The sequence below is a fragment of the Ailuropoda melanoleuca genome, chromosome 15, assembly GCF_002007445.2.
Source record: "Ailuropoda melanoleuca isolate Jingjing chromosome 15, ASM200744v2, whole genome shotgun sequence".
NCBI lineage: Eukaryota > Metazoa > Chordata > Mammalia > Carnivora > Ursidae > Ailuropoda > Ailuropoda melanoleuca.
In genome coordinates this window covers 81357106-81374669 of record NC_048232.1, presented here as the reverse complement: position 1 = coordinate 81374669, position 17564 = coordinate 81357106, and the positions used below count along the sequence as shown (strand labels likewise).

Below are 17564 nucleotides of genomic sequence, written 5' to 3'. Positions count from 1 at the left end.
GGTGACAGGGCACTGACGTGACCCCGCCGGTGTTATGCAGCGGGACCAAATGAGGACCTTTTGAGTCTGGGCCTGTTTTCCTAGAGAATAATGTTCTCATCTCCAGCCTGGGAGACCAAAGTTGGGCAGGCCGAGTTGAGGGAGCGGATGGGGCAAGGGACCCGACATCTTGCCCTTTGCATTCAGGCGTCGTCCACTTTGTACGCATCTCCTCATTGCTCAGCTGAGGACAGAACCATCTCAGCCTGTCTTGAGAGTAAAAACTTGGTAGCTCCCTGTGGAGACTTGGAGCTGAGGTTCCCGTTAGCACCCTCAGCCCTCAGGACTGCCCGGTGTGTCCAGTTTTGGGGCTTCCTGGGGTCCCCGTTGGCTCCCTCCCTTCCGGAGCTGTGGTCGGAATCTCTGGTCTGCTGCCCCTGGTGCTGGCCCCTTGTGCATGAAGGTTTGTACCCCCCCATTTGTTTGCCTTTCAGCGGGTGGGGGGGGAGCAAATAGTACTAAACCCTGCAATTTGGTGGCAGGATTGCTGTCTTCTAAGGAGAAGGGGGGGCTGAGTCTCAGAGAAGTACGTGGCTCACCCAGGGTCCCGTTTCTACTGTGTGGCAAGGGCTGTAATCCATGTGGCGCTAGGACAAGCCATCGGGGCAGGTGGACGGGGGAGGGCAGAGCGAGCCCCCTGCATGCAGGTAGCGTCTGATCGTGCAAGGGGCGAGGGGTGTTCCCTAGAGACATCTCTGAGACAGCCCTGGGGAGCTCTGTGAGCAGAGCGGTGCAGAGGGCCGGAGTTCAGAGGAGGGAGACCGGCTGTTGCTTCATGTTTGGGCACCGTGCCGTGAATACTGTTTCTGTGGTGTTTGCAAACTTTGCCGCATCTTTTTCCTTACTGTTAGCTCATCTCACCTCCCAGTTAGCTGGTGGATGTATTATCATCCCCACTTTGTACTCGTGAAAAAAAGACTTGGAGTAGGCTAAGAAACTTAGGATTACCTAGAGAGTCACTGCCAGAGGCCAGACGCAGCCCTGGGTCTCTGGGTCCCCGGGTCCCCAGAATGGCTTGTGTCAGGCTGGGCGGAGGAGTGCAGAACAGCGTCCTCCCGGGGGAGAGCATGAACTCTGTTAGGAGGGGAGAGTTTACATGAAACAGTTAGAGAAGGAGGCTGCCTTCACCCGACTTCAGATTTTGGACAAACCTCGCTGCCTGGAACCTGGCCCACAGTGAAGCATCTTCCAAAGCAGAGAGAGAGGACAGCGGGGTAAACGGAACCCAGCTGAGGGCCACAGACACAGGGCCGCACGAGACCCGAAGGCTGGGGTGCTGCTGGCATGCCGTGGCTGTCGGGGCCCTCACTGGCCCCGGCTCCAACAGCGGCGGCTACAAGAGCTCACTCCGGCGGAATGAAGCAAGGTGTATTGAGAGGAAACCAATCAGAAGAGGCGTCGTGAACAGTGATCTGGGTAGCAGGGGCGAGCAACAAGCAGGATCGAGGGGAGCCAGGCCACGAGGGAGGAGGGACTGAAGCAGCTCAGGGCAGAGCGCCCCTCCTGCCCCCGGCCCACGAGGGCTGTGGCGCATTGTGTCCGTTACTGTCCCTGGTGATCCCAGAAAAAGAGGAGGAAGCATGTTCTGAGGCACCTATTTACAGAGCACAGAAGATTTCTGTCCAAAGTAGTCAAAATTGGGCTCATCCTCGAGTTACCTGCCATGTGAAATGGCCCCACGTCTTTCTGGATGACTGAAGTGTTTGTGTGCAGCCGAGAAGGCCAGGCCTAGGGGCCAGCTGTCGGTGCTGAGGGTGCGGGGAGGAAGCGAGCTGGGAGTGGCCGGTGGTGCCCAGGGTCGCTGAGGTTCTCCACCTGGGGGATGGCACACCGCAGGCGTCCGGGGAGTGGTTATTGAACAAACGGACCGATGTGCCCATCTGGCCTGTAGCGGGGAGCTCGTGAGGACCCCTGGCCCGGGATCTGCTGGCATGGACAGCTGGAGTGCACTTCTTGGTGGATCCTCTCTGAAGCCCAGGGGCCTCCTCGGGGCTGTGCTGTTGTGGGTGCCCGTTCCGGGGGCACAGCTGGGGGCTGGGTGGAGAACAGCCTCTTGGACCATAGCCTCCTGTCCGGGCAGCTGTGGGTGAGAGACGCTGCCAGTGAGGAAACACCTCAAGTCTCAGGGTCGGAAGAGACCTGTAAAGACTCAGTCTCTCAGAACTCCTGTATAATGTCTGCTAAGAGGCCCCCCAGCCTCTGATGGCATGCTCCCTCTGGCACAGAGCTTGCTGCCTTTCATCTCTGAAGACGGCCTGTTGGCAATTATATTAGGCTGAAGGCCTAGAATCTGCCTCCAGGACCAGGTGGGTCCTATGTGACCTTCTGGACAAGGTCCTGTCCCTTTTATGAAGAGAGTGACCCTCATGTCTTTTCTCCAGGCCTCAAGGCTCCGGTACGATGCTTATTTCATCTCCCATCTTGGCCCGTGGCTCCTGATTTCGTGCATTTGTTTCTAGTCCATTTAAGATTTGGTGTCTAGGGGGAGCCTGGATGGCTCAGTCGGCTAAGCATCTGGCTATTGACTTTGGCTCAGGTCATGATCTCAGGGTCCTGGGATCAAGCCCCATGTTGGGCTCAGCGCTCAGTGGGGAGTCTGCTTGAGATTCTCTCTTTCCCTCTGTTCCTCTTCTTCCCCCTTTAAAATAAATAAATAAATCTTTAAGATTTGGTATCTAGAACGGAACAGAAAGTTCCATTGCCCAGGGCAGGAGAGAGAGAAGGACCATCCCCTCCCTCCCACTGGATGCTCCCCTCCAGACTAGAAGGCCTGGTCTGTGGGTCCCTCGGTCACTCGTGTGTCCACAGGGCCTAGCACAGAGACCCCGCACAGGGTGTGGTTAGTACTTAGGGAGGCAGAGAGTTAATCTGTGTCTCTGGGGCCTCTCTGGGGAGCAGCCTGGAGCTGTGGTCAGAGGGGCAGACAGGCACCAAGCCTGCTGGCCAGGAACTACACCTGCACCGCTGGGCTCCCCCCCTCGGCGTTTTTGTTCTTCTCACGCCCAGGGCCGGGTGTCTTCATGCCCGTTCCGGGGTGTGATGAGTTGTCTGTTGTAAACAGCCTTGCTGGGTGGAGGTAGTGTTTTGCCTGGTAATTTCCTAGGAGGGGATCGATTTGTCCAGATGGTCAATGGGTGCTGATGTGGGCTGCTTGAGTCATCTCAAGGAGAGTCTGTCTTCTCTCTCTTGTCTGAGAACGCGCGATTGACTTGCTAATGGTTCTTTAAAGGAAGCCATCAGCGAATCGGCAGTGAATCGGTGTCTTACGGCTGGGGTGGAGCCCTGGGATAAGGTCAAGAACCTTGACCTGAGAGAGGTGGATGCATCCAGTGGAATGATGCTGGCCAGTTGAATGCAGAGCTAGATCGGTATTGACGGCTCAGACACGTAGCTCAGGAAGGGTCCTGACGTATGTCCTGACACAGGAAAGGAGGTGAGCTCAGGCACCGAGCTCCTCTCGGCAGTGGCTTGCGAGACGGCCTGGCTTGGGAGGGTGGTTCTGGACAAGGGGCTGATGAACCTCGGCCCCTATGGCTTCTCTTGAGAGTTTTGTCTTTGGAGAGCAGAGTCTCATTGCCTGGGGAAGGTGCGTCTGTGCAGCCTGCAGAAGGGTGGGCCCCGTGGGCAAGAATGGACTGCGGGCTGCCCCGCCTCTCCGAGCCTCACCCCGAGTTAAGGCCCGCGTTCATTCTTTCTGTGTTGATAGCATGCAAGTGCCAGGCCCTCTGGTCGTCAGGGGGCAGGCCTCAGTCCCTCCCGGCAAGGAGTTCACAGTCTGGAAAAAACACTGGGGAACACACTGCGGATTCCTCAGTGTGAGCTCAGCCTTAGCGAAGGAGTCCCACTTCCCCCCTTTCCTCGGGGAAGGAGCTGCCATTATCCTTGGCTTATAGGTGAGGAAGGCATGGCACAGCACGCTTAGGACACTTGCCTGAGGTCACACGGCTCCGAAGTGGTGGGGCCAACAGCCGTAACCTGGCCGTGTGGCTCCGGGGTCCGTGGCTTTCCTGCTTCATGATGCTGCCCCTGTACGTGAAGGACGGACCAACAGCGGGATCATGGTGTGTGGAGTGAGGCTGGCAAGGGACAGAGGATTGGCGATTGAGAGGTGGTCTCTCAGTAGGGCCTGCCCCTGGGAGTTAGCAGAGGCACCAGAACATGCTAGCACGGGAGATGTGAGAGCGCGTGGCACGTCCTGGGAGCTCTAGGAGTGGTTTTATGTCATATATACATGTATGTAGAGACATACACATGTTATATATACACACACACCAGCACACACACACGTGTGCACACACGTTTATGTATACATTTACTCTGGCTGCATTAATAATCAGCCCAAACAGAACATTTGGATGGGCACAGTGTGGATAGTCTGTCCCTGTGCCCTGCTCTCTGGGCTTCCGCTGGGGACCCTCGGCCGGGGGTGGGGTCTGAAGCCTGGTTCGCTTGTGTGTCTAGCAGTGGTTGCTGGCATCCGCTGGGGCCTCCGTTCCTCCCGCACGAGCCACTCCGGGTGGTCTCTCCACGTGGGCTGGCTTGGGCTTCCTTGAAGCATGGGGGCTGCGTCCAAGGGCAAGCACTCAAGGGAAAGAACCAGAAGGAAGAGGCCTTCTCTAAGCCCAGTGTCAGATGTCATGGAGCAGCACTCGTGCTGTAGTCACCCCGGTCCCCCGGATGCAAAGAGAGGGAGGGAGACCCTATCTCCCTGCAGAGGGGAGCCAGCACCCTGGGGTGTGGCCATCTTTGGAAAGTACTATGGGCCACAGTGTAGCTGGACCCAGTGGAATGGGCACAGCCATTCTACGTGGCCTTATGTGGTTTTGAACAAAGGTTATCAGCAGGCTGACATCAGATTTGGCTTGATGTCCCCCCCCCCGATGCCCCAGAGTTCTTGTCACTGAAGAGTGCTTTGGAGCTCGGTGGAGATTGCCGCAGTCCCCACATTTCCTGAGCTGCTACCGTGCCAGGCAGGCAGCGTCCACGGTCGTCAGCCCCATCAAGGGACGCTGGCCCCTGAGGAAGACCAGCAGATAAACAGTGATGGCCACCAGCGAGCACTCCTAAGGCCAGCCACTCTTCTGAGTACGTTGCACACTCAAACCTCAGCCCCCCTGTCAAGTTAGGGACCTCTGCTGTCCGCATGTACCAGACAAGGAGACTGAGGCACAGAGAGGCTCACAGCTAATCCATGGCAAACCCTCTCCTCTGTGTAGGGGGACAGTCACAGCACAGTGTGGTAGGTGCTGGGGGTCATGTCAATACAGGGTACTACCTGGGCCCCCCACCCTAGCGGGAGATGTGAGGTTAGGTATACAGCACCTCAGAAATACTCCTTTCCAAACTGCTGAAGGCCAACGTTCACCTGGAGCCCTGTCGCCAAGGTGGTATGCACGCCAGTCCGAGGTAGCCCCACGTTCGTGGTGTGCCTGGTACATGCCAAGTGCTGTGGCCGTGCTCTGGGGAAGAGGTGGGCCGCCTTCCAGGGGCACAGTCCCGAGAGAGCAGTCAGGGATCATGCGAGCCGCGCGGCAGGGCAGGAAGCACCACGCAGCGTCTGCAGATCAGCAGTTCCCGGGGTGAGAACACGGCAGCCTCCATGGAAGCAGCCAGAGGCTTCTCGGGGGGTCTCACGGGTTTCACAGGCACCAACAACACAGAGGGAAGGGCGCCCAGGCTGTGGGATCAGCAAAGGGAAAAGCATGGAGGGCATCATAACCTGCTGGGAAAGAGGGGCATCTAGTTGCCGGGAAGGCCATATGAGGGGTGGGCAGGGGCCAAGTCACGGAGAAGTCTTGAACGCCAACCTCAGGGCCGTACCCGGAGCTTTGAAGGCCTCTGTGCTGCAGGGGGATGGCAGGGTCAGATGAAAAGGAGCCCTCTCTCTGCAGGGTTGCTGGTGCTTCCCCGGGGACTTCCTGTCCCCGGACCCCATTTGGACCCTCCCTCTTTTGCTGGACGCTCTTGAGTTCCCATACTCTTGGCCTGACCTTCCTCCTGCGCCCTTTCCTTCTGGCGGCCTCTGCTGCACTCCTCCTGCTCTCCACTCTCCCCACCCTTGCTCCCAGCACCTTCCCCGTGCTCCCAGCACCCTGTAGGCCGCAGCCTTCATCTTGCTGACCCCGCAGAAATCCTCTGACCAGGAGACCGCTCACAGCGGATTGCTGTATTTATAGCATGGCCGGCACACTTCGGTGCCGTCCATCGCTGTCGCAGAGCTGGGTCTCTGCGGTGGCACAGCGCCGCGTCCAGAAAGAGCTGGCCCAGCTTCCCCACACATTGGTGCTGTCTTTTGTGCACCTTCGTGCCCACCCCTGGAGGCTCTAGTGGCGTGTGGCCTCACCTGCCACTCTCAGTGAGTGGACAAAGGTTCTCCTGTCTCATTCCTGCTGAAAATTTCTGCTGAGATCCCTCCAGAGAATGTTTTATTGTTTTGTTGTAAAACTCTGATCCGTAACACACACACACGCACGCACACAGAAAAGTGCCTGTAACGAATAAGCAGTTACAAAGCGAGTCCCTGTTGAGCCCCAGAATGTGCTCCCCCGGCCCCCAGCGAGCCCGTGCCCGTCTCCCCACGCGGTCCGGAACTTTGTGTTTATCATGTCCTTGTGTTGCTGAATGGTGTGACCACCAGCAAAGGCACGCGGACGCTCCGCAGCAGGACTTAGTTTCGCCTGGTTCTGATGACAAGTGGAATATTTACTGTGCGGGTCCTTGCGTCCCTGAGGCCCCAAGACTGTGGGGCTCTCGCTCCCGTTGCTGTTAGAATTCCACCATCTGTTTACCCATCCTTTGGTTTGAGTGGTTTTCTCCGGACGTTTTCCGCAGCCCTGGTCATCTATAATTTCCTCAGCCTGTGCTATGAATACCTCGGGGGAGAAAGTTCCATCATGTCGGAGATCAGAGGGAAGCCCATCGAGTGAGTCTGAAGTGTCCTCGGAGCCCTCCCACATACCCGTTTCCTGGGCCTGATGTTCCTCGAGCTGTCCTGGTATCAGCCGGCCACAGAGACTGGCTCTGCCCGTGACCCGGGCCTGGCGTGCCCCTCCTCACTTCCTGAGCGACACCATTCACGGGGACCCTGGGGACGGCCTCACCGGCTCTTGCTTCTTCCTCTTCCTGCCCCTGCCTGTCTGCCTGGTTTTCCCTCTTGCAGTCTTTCCCTTCAGGCCTTGGGTTGGTTTGTTGCCCCCCCACCCCGGGCTGGGGCCGCCCTGCTCCCTCAAGCCCTCCCCGCACATGCAAACTCTCCCCGTGTGCTCGGCCCCCTGGGTAAGGCTGCCTGGGACCTGTGCCCTCTTCCCAGCCCCGTCCGCTCTACCCGGGCTCGTGTGGACGTGAGGGAGGTCGGCCTTCCCCGGCTCCACCTTTCCCGAATCCTGGCTGTCAGGATTCAGCCAGGATTCAGCGCTTCTCCACTTGTCTCTTCCAGGTCCAGCTGTATGTACGGCACGTGCTGCCTCTGGGGAAAGACTTACTCCATTGGATTCCTGCGGTTCTGCAAGCAGGTGTGTGCCCCGGCACCTGCCCTGGTCAAGAGGTGCAGGCCAGGGCCCAGGAGCCTGGGCGCTGCCCCTGCTCGTCCGGTGGGCCCGGAAGACCCCAGTTGCGGAGTTCCCATACCCCGTGAAGTACCCCAAGCCCCCGCACCCACTCCGCGCTGTTAGGCGTGCTCGTGCATTAGCAGGGTGTGCTCCAGGCGGCACAACAGGTGTCCTGAAAGGGTCTGTGGCAGCCCTGGGCGGAAGTGGTCCCACAATTCTGCTCACTTCCACCAGGCAGGTCTCGGTGTGTGTGTATGGGGATTCTAGAATCTCAGCTCGAAACCCCTCATCAGCTGCAGCTACAGGCCAGGAGGGCTTCTGCATGAAAGCTGCCTGCCAAGACGGCCAGGCCGAGTCTCTGGTCTGTTCCCCATTTCCCAGCTGGCAGTCCCCCAGCTTCCAGTTTCCTCGACTGCCTTCCCTGTGGTCTCAAGTAGCCTGGGCGGAGGCCGTGTGGGGTTGTGGTGAGGCGCATGGGCCCGGGTGTCTGACCATCTGAGTTTGATTTTCGGCTTTTTCTCTTGACTGGGTGACCTTGGCTACATTATGTAACCTCTCTGAGCCTGCCTTGATTTCCTCTTCTGTAAAGCAGGCAGAACGATACTTATCTCAAGGGACAGTTTAAGGCCCAGGTGGGGTGATGGATGGGAAGCAGTCAGCACAGACTGGCATGGAGCCCACTCTTGTCCTGGGAGAGAGAGTCTGAGGTGCCACGCCCTGCTGGTGGGCGACCTCGGCTCAGTCTCTCCCAGGGTGCCACGACCTTTGTCAGCCCCTCCCGCGTCAGCAAGAGTAGTCACAAAGGGAAATGAAAACCACAGCCGATCTCTGTGGCCACTGAAGGGCTGCCCTTTCTACTCCCTTCTGTGCAGGGCCACTGCCTGTAGTGTGGGCACACCCACAAAGCACTTACCTGGACCACCAGGTCTACACCACCTGGATGGACAGGTCTACACCACAGGCCACAGCTTCCGGCTCTGCCTTCCCTTGGGCATTCCTCCATTCACAATCTCCCTACTGGGCCTGGAGGCAAAGAGTTAAAAGTGTCCTGGGGTCAGGGTGGGTGGGGCCTTCCAGAGCCTTTGTTTACCAGCCTTGAAGCCGCCAGGGGCCCAGCTGTGACTCACTGCCTTCTTTGATGAGTATATTGTGTACAAAGTTTTGATCCCATGATCACTAGCTTGCGTAGCCTGGTTATAAATGATTCCCCGGCCGCCCCGTGGGTTCCGATGTCCTCTGGTGTTCTAGAAGGGGCAGGGAGTGGTAGTAAGAGGACAGAGGATAACAGCAGCCTTTGCACCCCTTTCCCTTGGGAGAGAGCACTCTGCTGCTTCCTCCTGAGAAAGCCTGGGCCAGGGCCCCCCAGAATCCGAATCTCCTGGAGAGCTGGTTCACTGTAGGCATTCTCTGGTCAGCCAACCCCCCTCCCCAACCCCCAGCCTGATGAAGAAGGGCTGGCGTGGAGCTTTACAGCTCCGTGGGTGGTTCTCTTGTCCAGCCTGGCTTGAAACCTCTGCCTGATTTCCCACCCAGTGCAGGGCTGTGGTTGGGTGAAGGCTTGTGGGGCCTGCGGACGTGAGCTCCACTGCCCCTTCAGCCATGTCAGCTTCTCCGTGCCTCAGCTTCCTCCCCTAAAACAGCCCTTGTTGGGGGGCTGCAGCCTGTTGGCAGGCTCTCGGTGCCCACTGCGCGCCTCCCTTTTCCCCGATACTGGTCTTGCTCCCTCAAGGTGGGTGGTGGGGCTGGGAAATTTTGGGGGGTTTGTTGGGGGCAGCATCGCACCTCTTCCCCCGTCACACGTGCTTCCTTGCAGCTGGGGCCCCTTGGGACACCCCACAGACTACACTCAGGTCCCCAGTGGGGCAGAAACTTTGGGTTCAGCAGGTGACTTTCTCTGCCCCAGAGCCCTTGCCCGACTTGGAGCCACATGGCTCAGCCTTTTAAAGCTGCTCCCCCCTCCACAGAAGGGGCCTTATGGCTTAGATGTACATTTCAAGAGAATGGTGTTTCTGCTGGTTTTATGGGCACCGTGGGTTGTCCTTGACTTTGCTGGAGCCCCGGAGGGCACTGTGAGAACCTGGTTCAGGAATTCTTCCAGTGGCTGAGCAGGCCAGTGGAGGCCTATGGAACTCATAGAGGTGGGAGAGCTTCCAGAAGACACTGCCGTGTTCTTCAGCCCTGTCATGTGGGGCTGGTTACGTCCGTTTATCAGTGAGGCGGCCTCTCAGAGGCTACGTGACTGCTCACTTGAGCTTGCCCAGATGGTAGCTGGTGAGGCCAGGATTCAAACTCAGATTCAGGATCCCAGACCTTGTGCTTTGGGCGGCCCCCTTCTTGTGCTCCTGGAGGTCCCCTCCAGCCCCATTGAGATCCGGGGGTGGACAAGGAGGACGGGAGGAGGCTTCGAGCAGGGCCCTGGCCCTGTCCTGCTGCAGTCCATCACCAGCGTCTCCCCACTTGCCCGTGTCTGCTCTTGGCCTCTCGCTCTTGGTAGGGACTGTTCCCTCTGCTTGTCCCTGTTGCATCTCTGGGGTCAGGTTCCTGCTGACCCCTTCTTTCAGAAGCCTTCCAAAGGCACTCCTGTCCTGTGCTCCTCTGCCCCTCCGTTGGCCGGCCTGCCTCCCTCCCCCCCTTCTCTCCCCCCCCTCATATGCTCGCATAGCTGCGTTGCACCGCTGCCCTCCTACAGATTCTGCCTCTCCCTCCAGATGGCAGTCTCCTCGGGGCAGGACATTGGACACCCCCCGACCCGGCCCCTCAGCATCCAGCACAGGCCCAGCTGGCTGGGGAGGTGCTTGTCACACAGTTTCTTGGCTCGTCCTCGACCCTTGACCTTCTCCCCCAACAGGCCACCCTGCAGTTCTGCGTGGTGAAGCCCCTCATGGCTGTCAGCACCGTGGTCCTCCAGGCCTTCGGCAAGTACCGGGATGGTGACTTTGAGTAAGCAGCGGGTCCCCCTGACAGGCGTGAGGGGAGGAGAGTCGGCACGGGAGCAGGTGGCCCTGCCCCAAGGCTGATGCCCTGCCTTCGAGAAGGGGGTGGCTGCAGACTGGCCCCATGCCCCGACCTTCCCCTGAGGGGAGGCCCAGCACGGCTTGGCCCTCCTCATGCCCCCCTTGCACACCTGAGTTTCAAGGCCCAAGCCTGGCAGTGACTGCCATCCCGCTTGGCCCCGCCTCCAGCATGGGAGCCAGCCCTCAGCCCCGTCACCCTCACAGATAGCCTGCAGACCGGTGCCGCAGGGGTGGGCCCAAAAGGGGTAGTGGCCACCCCCAGGGCAGGGAGCTAGAAGGTCAGAGCCCTGAGAGGCCTGTCTTGAGTCCCCGGGTAAAAGTCTTCTCCCGTGTTGATTTCCTTTTGTTTTGGGGGGTTAGTGAAAGTGACCGTGTGTCCAGGCCCGTGCCTGCAGACACTGTGTGTACCGCCTGTACCCCACGTGACAGCCCCGCCAGGGCAGGTGAGCAGACGGAGGCTCAGACGGAGACATGACTTGGCTCAAGAGAAAAGAGCAGAGCCAAGCTCTGTGTCATTCTCACACCTGTTGCCGGACCATCGGGCTGAGCTCCCCACCCCTGGTGCTGGTGGCTTCCACGTCTGTGTCCCCCACCAGGCGCCCGGACACCAGAGCAGAGGCGGCAGGGCTGTCCTTCACCGCTGGCACAGCCTCGCACAGCCTCCCTCCACCCCTGCTTCTTGGCCACTTAGATCCCGTTCTTCAGTGGCTCGTGGAGCACTGCTTGGGGAGCATTGCAGAGCCATGGGGCTTGGCATACTGGCAGGGCAGAGGCGGGAGGGAGGCCTGCTGTCTCTTGGAAGGCTCTGTCCCAGCCAGAGAACACTCCCCACCCCCACAGTGTCACCAGCGGCTACCTCTACGTGACCATCATCTACAACATCTCCGTCAGCCTGGCCCTCTATGCCCTCTTCCTCTTCTACTTTGCCACCCGGGACCTGCTTAGCCCCTACAGCCCCGTCCTCAAGTTCTTCATGGTCAAGTCCGTCATTTTTCTCTCCTTCTGGCAAGGTGAGCCTCTTGCCGGCCCATGCTGTGAGGCCCGTGCTGTCCCTGGGCAATCCCAGCCCAGAGCCCGGCCTCTGTCTACCGGGCACCTCCTGGGTGAGAAGTCTAGGCCCTCGGGGGCCTTTCACAGGAGCCCTGGGGGACCTTCAGTGGGGCTGCTTCATGGATGGGGGACCCAGGGGACCCCCAGTGTTGGTGGCTGGCAAGGAGCTCGCGCAGCGGCGTTTCCCAGAGGCCTCAGCTTGGTGTCGGCATCTCAGGCTGCTGCCGTGCTTTCCGGCGGGTGTGGCATTGGGGGGGCGCTGCATGAGGAAGGGCCACAGGAAAGGGGTCCAGTCTAGGGCCCCGTGCCCCTGCCTCCTCTTCCAGGCATGCTTCTGGCCATCCTGGAGAAGTGTGGGGCCATCCCGAAGATCCACTCGGCCCGCGTGTCCGTGGGCGAGGGCACCGTGGCCGCCGGCTACCAGGACTTCATCATCTGCGTGGAGATGTTCTTCGCGGCCCTGGCGCTGCGGCATGCCTTCACCTACAAGGTCTATGCAGACAAGAGGCTGGATGCGCAAGGTAGGAGCTAGTGGCCGGAGACGACCCCCCAGCGGGAGACGGCCTCCAGGTCCTGCCCCAGGCTCCTCCTGCCACCCGGTGTGTCCCACAGGCACCCACGGCTCAGGCGTCTCGGGCTTGCTTGTGGGAAAGGGGCCACACAGGTCGAGGCTCACCTGCCTTCCGCCCCCAACACAGGGTTGCAGGGGGTCCTGGCAGCTGAGCCCCCCTGCCTCTTGCAGCCGGCCTGGAGTCTGGAGAACCCCGCGGGAGGGTCAGGACAGACACCCCAGAATAAACAGGGTCCCCAGGGCTCCTCACACCAGACACAGGTTTCCATTCTGTCCTACAGTTCCCTTCGCTCGAAAGTTCCCCGTCTTTTTTAAACTGATTACTTCTAAATAACAGACTCAGAAATAGTCATTGTTTTTAACAGCTTGCTTTTTACACCGGCTCATTTTGCTCTGTGTTGGAAGAGGTTGGCAACCCCAGTTGTACATTAGGACACCTCGTCCAAGTGCCATGTCTGCCCCCTCCCCTGAGATTCCTCAATAAGCGTTCTGGGCTTGGGCTGCCGCGGCAGGGGGTTTCCCAGCTGCCCTGGGCCGGGGATGGTGAAGGGGGGCGGAAGAGGAGGCTGGGAATGCCTGAAATGGCTTGTGCAGTGAGGAGGCGGAAGGGCCTGGGGAGGGGAAGCTCTGCTCTAACACCCCCCCCCCACCAGGAGTCGGGCTGCTGCCGGCTGCCCTCCATGTGGCTTCCCCAGGCCTAGCGCCTAGGCCCACCACGGGCCCTGGGGAGTGGGGTGCTGCAGCAGGGCCCCTCGGCCCCCTCCCCTTCTTACTCAGGCGCTCTCTCCCTGGCCAGAAAGAGACCTGCCGGCCGCCCAGCTCTTCAGCTCCAAGCTGTGTTCTCCTGGCACACCTTCTGGCTGAGGGCTGCCAGCACCCCTTCTTCCCTTTGTGATCGCACACATACCCCGTGCTGGGCGCTTTGCCAGCCGCCATGCTGGCCACCTCGCTGCTGCCCGCTGCTATCCCACCCGCTTCCCGCTAGGCCCCCAGATCTGGCAAGCACCCACCCGGTGTTGAGGGCGGTGTCCCTTGGACCTGCGTCTGACCGAGCCTGTGCCCTTAGGAAAGTCACCCTTGTGCCTAGAGCGTGGGGTCATAGCAGAGAACCCTTTCTGGACCCTTGAGGTTTAAAATGTTACATGTGGTGGCTCTGCAGAGGCCCAGCGGACACCTGGGCTGTGTCTTCCCACCCGCGGCTCCTGGACCACCAGCCCAGCAAAGTACAGCGTGGCCAGAAACCCAGCTCTAGCAAAGACCCCAGCCCAGCCCCACCGGGGCAAGGCAGGACCCCATCTCTGTGCTGGGCCCTGGCCAGATGCCCGCACCCTAACCCCTCAGCCCTGCAATCAGCTTGGGTCCCCCGCTGCCTCTCCTGTGGGGTCTGTACAGGGAACCATGCCCCCTGGCCCCCCCAGCCTTGATTTTCTCATCTGTGAAGTGGCGTGAGGTTTGTAAAGCATGTGGCACAGGCTTAGCACTTGCAGCCAAGCCCAAAGAGAAGTGGGGGTGCTGGGTCCCGACTTAGATGTGGAGGTGGAACTGTGACCACCATTCTGGGTGTCTGCGGGTGGCTCTCCTGTCCCCCCGGATGAGAGCATGAGCCCTGTGAGGGGAGTTACCCCTCCGGGGGCCAGGCTCCGAGGGGGCAGCTGGGGTGGGGCGGGAAGGGTGTCAGGTGCGGTGTGCAGGCCTCGGTGGGGGACAGATGGTGTCACTCAGCTGTCTCTTCTCTATTTCTCTGGCTTCTCTCCCCCTCCCCTCCCCCCCCCGCCCTGCTTTTGCCCCGGGTTTGGCCACGGGCAGTGCCAACATACGGCCCTTACGGTAGGTTCTGCTCTCGGTCTGCACGTCTGTCCTGCACGTCAGTCGTGGTCACCGTCACCGGCATGCCTCTCTCCCTAGCCCATTCTCTGTGTTCCGTCTCCCCCTCAGGCACCCCCAGGCAGCAGAGCTCAGAGCCCCTGCCTGCCAAGGGCTGCCCCCCATAGAGTTTGCCTTCTTCCGTCCTGGTCTGTCTCTGTTCTGGAATATGCCTTGCTGGGTTCTGGGGGCACAGTGCGTGTTAATGGGAAATCCATGGCAGAGAACATGCAGGTAGAAAGGGCACGCCGGTTTGATTTTTGAAGACCTGGGCTTATCTATTACCTCTCGGTTTTGGGGCTGGGCCACTTCTCCCCCATGAACCCGTGGGGGGAGAGCTCCTTAGAGGGGGAGTTAGGAGGGGGCATCTCAGGGCTGGCGGCTCCCGCCCTCTCATAGGGGAGCTGGTGAGGATGTACGGGTCAGCCCGTCCTGACAGAGCTGGTCAGCAGACTCAGGTGAAGGGGGACCCCTGGGGAGGGGGACCCTCCTGACACTCCTGGCTTCCGTGGGGCGTGCCACTCTCTACCCTGGGTCCCTTCGCACCAGCCGGACTCACCAGCCCCCCGCGGCTGCTCGCCTCTGCTGTGTGCCCCGGCCAGAGGAGCCCCCTCTTTGCCTGTGCCTCCGTGTGCTCGGGACCCCGTTCTCTGTCGGGTGACACAGCCTTGGGGTGGGGGTCCGTCCAAGGACACCAGGACGAGGGGCTCCCTGCCACCCCCGCCCCTCACCCCTGCCTCTGGGCTCCCACCCTGCAGGCCGCTGCGCCCCGATGAAGAGCATCTCCAGCAGCCTCAAGGAGACCATGAACCCCCATGACATCGTGCAGGATGCCATCCACAACTTCTCGCCCGCCTACCAGCAGTACACGCAGCAGTCCACCCTGGAGCCCGGCCCCGCGTGGCGCGGGGGCGCCCACAGCCTCTCGCGCTCCCACAGCCTCAGTGGCGCCCGCGACAATGAGAAGACTCTCCTGCTTAGCTCTGATGACGAGTTCTAGGTACGGCTGCTGGTGGGGAGGGTTGGCACCTGGGCCCAGGGCAGGGTGTGCCCCCCTCCAGCCCCTCGCGCGGGCCGGGAGGCAGGCTGGCACAGCTTTGACCTTGCCCGTTAATTTATTGGACCAGAAACATTCACCTATCGCTTCCAGAGGAACAGCCAGAAGCTTTCGGCCCAGGGGACAGCCCAGGCTCAGCACGAGCCTTCAGGAATATTTATACGTGGCCACCCCTGCACTGCCGGGCGAGGGACGGAGGACGCTGGGAGCGACTCCTGTGGCCCTGTGGCTTGTCCTGTGGCGGTGGCATGGTGGGACCAGCGGTGGCCACGGTGGACCAGCGGCCGCGGCCCTCTCAGCCCCCGCGTGGGTCACCCCCTCCCCCATGAGACTTACAGCCCTGTCCCCAACACCGTGCAATACTCTGACCTGGGTTCTTTCCTGCCTGCGCCCTCCCTTGTGCCCCCTGTCCACGCTACATTAGCCTCGCCCTGGGCAAGAGGGGCAGGAGGGAACCCAGATGCTCCCTGTGGCCCCTCCTGTCCCAGGCCTGCCTGGCATGCTGCAAGGACCAGAGCGACACCAAGAGCCCCGTGTCCCATGTTGGAAGAGCGCTCAGGTGTGTCTGGGCCCGTTGCCGAGGCCTCTCCAAGCAGGGGTCCCTGGGCCCCTGGGTGCCCTCTCCGTGGCTGCCCTTCCTGCCTGCCTCATGCTCCTTCCTCCTGACCTGCTGAGGGCAGCCAGCAGCCCACACTGCCCTATCACTTGTGGTCTTTCTTCTTGAGAGCATTTTGTGCAGAGCCCTTGCTTCCCGGCTGCTGAAAGGGTTGACATCTCCCAGCCCCCCCTTCCCAGGCTGAGCCATGAGAACCTCCACAGGGTCCTGGTCTCTCCCTAGGGCTTCTCCTTCCCATTTCAGGGGAAGGGTCTGAGTCTCCACATTTCCGACCAGCTTCGGGAGGAACAGCCCTATGGGAGGGAGGACGGAAGGTGGGAGCGTGCAGCAGGGAGCTGGGAAGCAGGAGGAGTGACCCCAGACTCCTCTCCCTGGCGCCGTATCCACACAGGGCCTGGTGTCCTGCCTCAGCTGGCCCCTCGGCCCATCTCTTCTGTGCCTTAGTCACATGTGAAAGCTCCCCCTTCCTAGATAGGCCCTCCGTCTGTCTGGCCGCAGACACTCCCTGGGGGCTCCCTCTCCAGCTGCTCGCACTCCGAGGATCCTGCTGTGCTGGGCCGGTCACCCTTGGACAGGCCTTAGGAGTGGCCAGGATCGCCTGTCCCCTCCCCTTGCTCACCTCCGCACGCGTGTACCTGGAGTCTCCTCGGGCCGGAGCCCCCAGGCAGGCTGGGCTTAGACCCACCACTGTCGCAGGGGGAGCCTCTTGGCGGTGACAACATAGGTTCCTACAGGCGGAGCATTCTGTCGTTTGGAACCCAGATGGCACTTGGTTTGGGCCGTACCAGCCTGGAGAAGGTGGTAGGGTGAGGAGGGCCGCGCCCTGGGGCACCAGACTTCACCGCAGGGTCTCTTCCTTTTCGTTCATTCTGGAATGAAGTGTGCCAGGGGCCCAGTGTGGGATTCCACCCCCGTCGTCTTCCCAGGCTGCCGCCGGCCCTTGTGACCCAGCCAGCCCACCAGGGCCTCGGAGGCCTGAGCGCAGGGGCCCGGAGCCTGGCTCTTGGGCCCTGTCTGGTGGGCCTGGCCGGCTGGGTACCAGGCTGCCCAGGGAGGCGGCGGGTGGGAGCAGGCTGTCTGAGGAGCTCCTCGGTCCCCACTCCCCCTTTTTGCTTTCACCAATCTGTGATTCTCCTTCCAGGCCAAAGTGTGCTGCCGACTCCCTGTCCCCTGGCCTTGGCCCGCCCTGGCACTTGCTGGCTAGCATGGTTCCTGGGGGGCACAGAGGGAGGACTCGGGGGCAGGGAGCCAGTGGCCCCTGGGGAGTCAAGGGGCCGGCAACGTGTGCCCACTCACTCCACCCTTCCTTCCTAGGATGCGTAACCTTTTTTTTTTTTTAATCCTCCCCCCCCATAGAGTAGCTCTTTGTACATAAAAAATACTTGAAAAATGAACTGTATGATGTATGAGAGGACAGAGTCCCCTAGTTTTGTATCTCGTGTGTGACTGCCATGAGTTCCACCAGAAAGCCGCTCTATTTTGGTCTCTGTGACATTTTAAATGCGTGACAGAAGTGAGCAAATAAAGTGAGAAATATATATATGAGATAATATAGATTGTATTGAAATCTCTTCTGCCTGTGGGTGAGGTTTTTTTCCTTCCTCTTCCCTGCCTCCCGGGTATGTGTTTGGGGGTGGGTTTCGTGGTTGTGGGCAGGGGTCTCCTAGGAAACCGGCTTCCTCCTAGGTTGTGAGGTGTTGGTGATGGGGGAATGCACACTGCCAGAGACTGACGTTGGGGTCCGGGCTCCCACTGGATGCACGGTCTCCCTCTCTGCCAGCCAGTGGGACCCAGGGGCTGCTTTGGC

At 60.3% G+C, this 17564-nt stretch overlaps 1 protein-coding gene across 8 annotated transcripts in view; it reads left to right on the top strand.

The window, feature by feature from the left end:
- TMEM184B (transmembrane protein 184B) overlaps positions 1–17328 on the top strand; it is a 47418-nt gene extending 30090 nt beyond the window's left edge. For 5 of the 8 annotated variants that reach the window (XM_034644445.1, XM_034644444.1, XM_034644446.1 and 2 more), the window contains 7 exons: positions 6871–6961; positions 7475–7550; positions 10435–10526; positions 11441–11610; positions 11977–12171; positions 14028–14048; positions 14843–17328. In XM_034644445.1, coding sequence (XP_034500336.1) covers positions 6871–6961; positions 7475–7550; positions 10435–10526; positions 11441–11610; positions 11977–12171; positions 14028–14048; positions 14843–15084 — 887 coding nt within the window. In that variant the 3' untranslated portion in view covers positions 15085–17328. The remainder of the gene's footprint in view (positions 1–6870; positions 6962–7474; positions 7551–10434; positions 10527–11440; positions 11611–11976; positions 12172–14027; positions 14049–14842) is intronic. The other 3 variants (XM_034644448.1, XM_034644443.1, XM_034644442.1) reach the window with 2 other exon arrangements.
- Positions 17329–17564: the final 236 nt, after the last annotated feature.